The sequence below is a fragment of the Dromaius novaehollandiae genome, chromosome 5, assembly GCF_036370855.1.
Source record: "Dromaius novaehollandiae isolate bDroNov1 chromosome 5, bDroNov1.hap1, whole genome shotgun sequence".
Classification (NCBI taxonomy): domain Eukaryota; kingdom Metazoa; phylum Chordata; class Aves; order Casuariiformes; family Dromaiidae; genus Dromaius; species Dromaius novaehollandiae.
The window spans coordinates 38,763,488-38,770,527 of NC_088102.1; the positions used below are offsets into that span (position 1 = coordinate 38,763,488).

The window sequence follows — 7,040 nt, forward strand, 5'->3', positions numbered from 1 at the left end:
TGCCCTCCCTGTTCAGGGTCTCTAAAGAGAGAAAATTGAGGCCAGCTTTCACCTGTCTTCCAGATTTATTGTTTTCAAAGCTCCCGAGTTCTTTTCCTCTCTGCCTTCCAATCTCATGACTATGCTGATAGGGCAAAATAGTGTCAGGACCAGGAACCGTGAACATTCTTTTTACATGATTTTTTTTGGGGGGGGTACTTGCAATTCTGGGACACCATGCCTATGTACATATGACTTTAAGCCAAGGCTGGCCCAAGCTAAAGTAAAAGTAAAAACAACCTGTTCTCATTTTCCTTAAAAACAACAACAGAACCCTGGTTCACTTTGCATCTACAGGGAAGTTTGGGAAATAAGGAGGCTTTTCTCCCATAGCCCCCAACGGCCCCCTCCCAAGAGGAAAGCATTGCTGCACTAAAGATGTCTCAGTACAAAAGCCACACCTGCTCTGTACCAAGGTGGTAGGCGGTAGAGTCACTTGGACACCTATAACTCTTGCAGAAATTAGAAAGGAAGATACCGATGTGGGATCTGAGCCACTTGGAGCTCTGCAGATAAACGTCATCATGTTATTCCTTCCCGAGAGGCAACTGGCATAGACAGCTGGACACATTGGCTGTAATTTCCAAAGACAGCTAGAAGTGTCAAAGGCGGATAGCACTAGTGTCATCTGACTTCAAAGTCAAAAAAGATAACAACTAATGCCTGCAGCCTGAAGCCATGGACCCAACCTTCTTACAAGGAGGACATGGCAAGCAACCACCACTGTAACCAATAGTACATGAGGAGAAGCAAGAGCCACTGCAGCCATCCTCTACCGCACAGTAAGAGCCAGAACAGCAACCTGCAAAGCGGACTGAGGCATACTCCATGGTCCAACAGGTATTTCACCCTCGTGGGTGCTTCACTCTGCCCTGAAACACTGGGCACATCAGGAGCAACTGTGCCAGCAAATAGGCCTGCCCTTTCTTCCTTGGCACTCTGAAAGTCCCAAGAATAAGCCAGAGCATGGAAGGGCCCCTAAGTCACAGGAACATGTACCTCAAAACCGTCCTTCCAGAAAAGCCTGTTCACTCTCCTGAGCCTTGGCTAGGATGTTAACAACACACGGCCAGCTGCTAGGGAAGACAGACAATAAACCTACAAGAAATAGCATGGACAACATCCACTGCAGTTCGGTGGAAGCAGAAGCCCCTCCAGACTAGCTTCTGCCATATATCCAAGCCACAGTGAAAGTCAGTGGTATCAGATCAGGCAAATCCCCACATTGCTGGAGGCTCTTGCATGTGCTCGCTTGCTTGCTCGCTCGCTCTCTCTCTCTCTCTTTAAAGCTATTACACAAAGTAAACTTCTGTTGCTGCCTATTCTGGTCTTCTCTAGCCCCTGTGTGACCTAGCTCAAGGTTAGTTTCACAAAGCAAAATACTCAGTGACAGAGTATTTAGCATTAATAAACTCACAGAAGAAAAATGCTGCTGGCCTCCCAGAGCTAGCTCACCAGAAAGACAAGGGAAGTACACAAGCAGTGTGAGCAACGAGCTGCTTTTAACACAGCTTCCCGGTTGTTTGTCATACCAATAGCACCGTGCAACTAATACAGCTATTTTCTTCATCAATCATTAACTGGGCAAAGCATATTTGTTTGAAGAGCTGTGCAGAAAGTCCAAAGAGGAAGCAAACAGTTTCAAGCTCCATGTGCACCCCCTGCGATAGGTTTGGGATCCTCTCCAGATCAGATAGGCCTTGCTCTTCAGGGGCTCAATGGCTACGCTTCCAGCAAGCGGCGAGTAGGCAGACTCGGGCGCTTTCTGCAGCTGGGCGCAGGTCTTCCAGGTAGGAACTTCTCTCTCAGGCAGGGCCTCACTGCCTTTGAGTGCAGGGGCAACGCTGCTGTCGGCAGAAGGTATCTGAAGGACACCGTCACTTGCCAGCAGCACCGGGACTGTGCTTGAGGCTTTTGTCTCAGGCACCAGCATGCAGAACATACCGCGTGCCAGTTACGTGAGCATCTGCCAAGCAAACTCCCCACGCAGCTTTTATACTGTTCATGGGAACCAACTTCAACCAGCGACACTCCTCTCCACCATCTTTCCTCCACCTAACTCTCCTTTATTGCCAGACCACACAAGAAAGCGAGTTGCAAAAAGCCAGTAGCAGAGAAGGTACGTCGGTGTAAGCCTTGGGGTATCCTGCAGCTTTTGTTTTGCAGGAACTTTTCCAATATGAATTAGGAAATGTCTCTCCTTAACGTTCAGGCATGTCAAGACAACTGGATGATCAGTGGTTCGGCAGCAATATTCCACCCCTGATTTGGAAGAGAGCTGGAGCAGGTTCAGATGAAGAGTGCCAGGCTTTCTCCAGAGCAGAGCTCAAAGGGGAAAACACAAGAATTACACCATAAGCAGCACTGGCAAAGAGGCATCCCTAAACAAAAACATTGGTTTCAGAACTTTCTGGGATCGATGTTACATCAAGTTGCACCATGGCTTGATTTCGATAGCAGGATTATAAACATACCTAGAGACTTGACTTTGGGTCCACGTTTCTCTCCCTTGTAAAACACCAAAACAGCCACTTTGAAAAAGTCAACCAGGATCACTGACAAGTCAGGCCTGAGATTTAGAAAATTCACACTACTTCGGCATCCCACAGGAGCCTCACTCAAAGTATGGCATAGGCTCTCCCCAAGGGCAGAGGGCCTGTTCCCTACAGCAGGAACGAAAGCCGAGCTAAGGATTAGGCCACGAGGATCAGAAAGAAGCCTGCAGGAACAGACAGCAACTCAAGATGAGAGGACTCCAGTAAGAGACAAAGAGGGTTAGAGTCCATGGGGGGAAGCCACCTCAGGATGACGGGGAGCTGTGCATCCCTTTGCTCGACAGGGCTAACTGGCTGCATCAGTGAGTGACAGTGGGTGACAGAGCACCCAGCAGGCATCTCAGGGGTCAAGAGGAAGAAAATATCTGCATTTGAGTGGTTGTCTAAAACCAGCGCCTCGATTTTTGCAATTAAAACCAGCTTCACTGTCAGTTTCTTGAAAAAACTTGGGGTTTATTGATTTAAACTGCAAACAGTCGTTACAAAAGAGATTCTCTTTTAAATAAACTCACACAGAGAGGAAGAAAAAGCAATGTAGTGAACAGTAACAGGGGGAAAAAAAAATTACATTCATTATTCTCTTTGTGCCAGTCCCGTTCACCTCAGCAAGGAAAACTCCAAACTTGGAATACAGAAACGCAAAAACAAACTGTATTTGGAATGTCTTCAGATAGGCACTTTAAGCCAAAGGCTTTTCTCCTTGAAGAATTTATACAAAAAGAGGAAGCAAAGTGCCCTCCTTCCAAACTGTCTCACAACAGAGCTCAGGTATGTACATTCTAAAGTCCAGGTATGCAAGACCCAGGGAGAGGGGCAAGAGGAGGAGAAGAGGAAAGGCAAAGAAGCACATGAACTCAATTTGCAGTCCAACACAAAAAAAAAGGTGGGGGGGAATTCTAAAATAAATAATCCAAACACAGTTTTTGCATTTTTTTAAATTAATTTTTCATTTTTTAAAATAAAATAACCAAAAAAGTGTAAAGTTACAAAAAATGTCATTGTAGTATAATATATTAAACTGTGGGGAAAAAAGGAAAAAAGACACTTCACAATCTTAAGATTAATATGGAAGATCATAATTTAAACATAAAAGAATATATTCTATGGATTCATCATCCCGATAAATATGAACAAAATTAACAAAAAAGCATAGGTTTCGGCAATAAATACGTTTTGATAAGTTAAATAAGCTTTTTTATATTGTTGTGCAGTGACAAGCAAAATTTGCTCTCCAATTTCTGAAAAGTTATACAAAATTAAAAACCCAGAAAAAAATAATAAAAAGCTTGGCGTGAGTGCTCTAAGATAGGTCTAAAGTACTCTAGAGCAAAACCATTAAAGCTATGTCTACTGGAACTTTGTTTACACGAACTTGTGTGTGGAATGACTTCCGTCGGCCCCACCCCCTCTATTTCTTTATTTGTTTTAAGATGTCACATGAATACACGGGGAACTTTTAGCACCAAAATCTAGTCTCTCATAGTCCATCTGGTTTTCGTTTTTTTCCTCCCAGTCAAAGTCCCACTCATGTTACAATCTTTGTCCGTTCTCAGCTTTTCTTCCCGCAGACCTGAGCGGATCCAGGCAAGATTAGTCTTTAAGGGGGGGGGGGGGGGTGAGAGAGAGAGAGGACTGGATGTTAACAGCTGTCCACATGCCTGAAGCCTAGCGGAAACCGGCCAGTTGGGAAGGGACTGGGAGAGGGCGATGCAGTACATGGCCAGTGGAGGGAGCTGGATCTGGACATTTCCTGCACATCTGGAAGTGCACAGAGCTGCTGGTGCCCTCTGCAGCTGGAGAGGTAAATACAGTCACAGTGAAAGTGTTAAAGGCACTAATTTTGTAAACGTTATTGCTTTTCATCGTAATTTGGCACTTAAGGTTTAAGGTCTACGACAGGCAGGTGGACACATTAACATCCAGCTCGGACTGGGGAAACGGGGTAGGGGAGTTCAGCTTAACATTGTAATAGAGGTGGGGGGAGCAAGAGGAAACCCCAGATTAGTCGTCGGAGATGGAGAGTCTGCTGAAGATGGGAAGACGCCTTGAGGTGTCCAGGACAGGCGAATCCGAGCCGCTGTGGCTGCTGCTGGAGCTGCTCAGATAGCCCTCCTGGTCGGAAAGGGAGTCCTGAGGACTGGGCGGCGAGTCAAACATGTTGGGGGACTCGGACATGGGCCTGAACAAGAACGCGGTGGGGGAGCCCCCGCTGGGCACCTGCACCCCCATGCTGGGGGCGAACAGACTGACCAGCTCCTGGCTGGAGAAGGTGAAGGGGTTGCTGGCGCAGTCAGGCAGGGTGGGGGAGCCCAGCAGGTCGTCGGCGCTCAGGATGGGCGGCGGGGTGATGGAGGTGGGGCTGTCCAGCAGCCCCCCGGCAGCAGTGCTGGGGAAGCCGGCGAAGCTGAAGCTGTGCTGAAGGCGGGGTCTGTCGGCGACGGCGGGCTCCCGGCTGCCGGCCACGGCGCGGCGCTCCTCCGCATTGTGGATGAAGTGGCAGCGCGGCCCGTAGGGGCAGAAGCCGATGGTGTGGAAAGTGCGGCAGAGCTCGGTCTTGTACTTGGGGTGGCGGGTGAGGCTGCGCAGCTCGTGGATGCCGTGGGCGAACTGGCACTTGTCGCCGTACTTGCAGGCGCCGTTCTCCTCGAAGGGGCGGCACAGCTCCGTCTTGTAGCGGCTGGAGTTGACCTGTCCCCCGGGCTGCTTCTGCTGCAGCAGGCGCTCGCCGCCTTCGGAGAAGGAGCGGTCCCGGAAGCGGCTCTCCCGGGGGCCCAGCATGGGCGCGGGCTCCCCTTTGAGGCCGCCCAGGAGCTGGTTCTGGTGGAACTTGGCGTTGGGCAGGGTGACCGAGTGCCGCCTGGGGAAGCCCCCGCCGGCCGGGGTGCCCACCGCCTTCCTGTCCAGCAGGCACCCCCCGACCCCCGGCGGGCTGTAGTTCAGCATCTTGTTGCTCTGCAGGGAGAAAGCAAGGTCCCGTCAGCGCCACCGCCTCCGCGGCACCCCCGGGGCGGCAGGCCGCGTCTCGCCCCGCACCCCGGCCCCCCCCCGCCGCGGGGCGCCCCCCCCCCTCCCGCAGGCAGCCCCTCGGAGGGGGGAAATAGTAATAACGAAGTTAATGAGCGCGGGACTCCAGCAAAAGCGGCCACTGTTTTCTGGGAAAGGCCCGCCCGGGGCGCGCTGCAGCCGCCGCGGCCCGGGGCGCAGCCGCCCCCCGCCCCGCCGGGCCGAGCCGAGCCGGGCCCGCCGCCGGCAGCCGCCGTGTCCCGCGGGGGCGCCCGGGCAGCGCGGCCGCGGCGGGCGGCGCTGCGCAGCCCCGCGCGCTGCTGCCGGGTCCGGCCCCAAACTTGCTCGCAACTCGGGGGGGGCAACCCCGCAGCAGCCGGACTTAAAAAAAATAAAAATAAGTAAGAACGCAGAGCCGCGCCTACCTTGCATATAACTTCGCTCAGGTCGAAGATGGTCGGCGACACCAGGGCTGTGGACATCTTCGGAGAGCAAGGCGGGGAAGAGCGGGTGGGGTAAGAATACAAAAATAAAATGAATCACAGTGTAAGGAAGGCACAGCCTCCAGCGCCCGGGCTCGCCGTCCTTCCCCCGCGCCGCCCGCCGCCGCCGCTCCCCCTCTTTCCAGCACACTTGGGCTAAAGCTCAACTTATAAAGTTTCGGACTTACGCCCGGGGGGCGGAGCTGGCGGCGGGAGGAAGGGGGGGAGGAGGAGGAGGGCAGGGTGATTGACACCGCGACTGAATCACCCGGGCGGGCAGGCCCAGAAAAACTTTCAGGAGGAAGAAGAGGGGGGCTGGGGGGGAGGGGGAAAAAAAGCAAAAAAAAAAAAAAAAGCAGCGCTTTCTGAAAACACCCTCTGAGCTGCGCTGTGTTGTCCGCCCTCCCCCGTTTCTGGAGGAGGCTGCGTGTGTGTGTCCGCTCCGCGCCCCCGCGGGCCGGGCCGCGCCGGGCGGGGCCGGGGGCCGCGGCGGGGCCGCACCGCGCCGCGCTGCACCGCGCGCACAAAGGCTGCTGCTTTCGGCGCGTTGCGTTTCCACGCGCGCTGCGCGGCCGCGCGTGTTTGTTCCGCCAGCGGCGGCCCCGGTTATGAAACCGCGCGCGCTGCGTTTTCCATTGCAGTGTAATTAGGTCACCTCAGTGCGAGCACGTTTCTGTCGAAAGCGCGGCCGGAGCGGGAATCCGTGCAAGCCTTTCGCCTCCCCGACGCGTTTTTCAGAGGCATTTGTTTCGCCCATGTAAAATAAAACCCAGCGCGCCTAGAAACTGTTTATAACTGAGCCGCTGGAGCAGCGAGGGCTGCAGCTGAGCTGTGCATCGTGTTTCACAACTCTCAGGACTTATTTCCAGTTTAGGCTAGCTTGGATTTGTCTACTTTGATTCAAATTGATTGAATCCATTTTCGACGCGGCTGCCGTCCTTGCGCTTTTGCAAGCTGAATG

At 52.8% G+C, this 7,040-nt stretch overlaps 1 protein-coding gene across 1 annotated transcript; it reads right to left on the reverse strand.

Moving 5' to 3' along the window:
- Window positions 1–3,026: 3,026 nt before the first annotated feature.
- ZFP36L1 (ZFP36 ring finger protein like 1) lies at window positions 3,027–6,255 on the reverse strand. Its single transcript, XM_064512496.1, has 2 exons — window positions 6,023–6,255; window positions 3,027–5,546 (listed from the first exon to the last, which is right to left on the reverse strand). Exons 1-2 carry the CDS (start codon window positions 6,077–6,079, stop codon window positions 4,596–4,598), a joined length of 1,008 nt encoding a protein of 335 aa, XP_064368566.1. The 5' UTR covers window positions 6,080–6,255; the 3' UTR covers window positions 3,027–4,595.
- Between the last annotated feature and the right edge of the window lie 785 nt (window positions 6,256–7,040).

Bases quoted from the DNA above. Each gene is read 5' to 3' on its own strand.
- ZFP36L1 (XM_064512496.1), bottom strand. From the start codon at position 6,079: ATGTCCACAGCCCTGGTGTCGCCGACCATCTTCGACCTGAGCGAAGTT. The intron at 5,547-6,022 runs GTAGGCGCGGCT...TTCTCCCTGCAG, and splicing joins TGAGCGAAGTTATATGCAAG to AGCAACAAGATGCTGAACTA.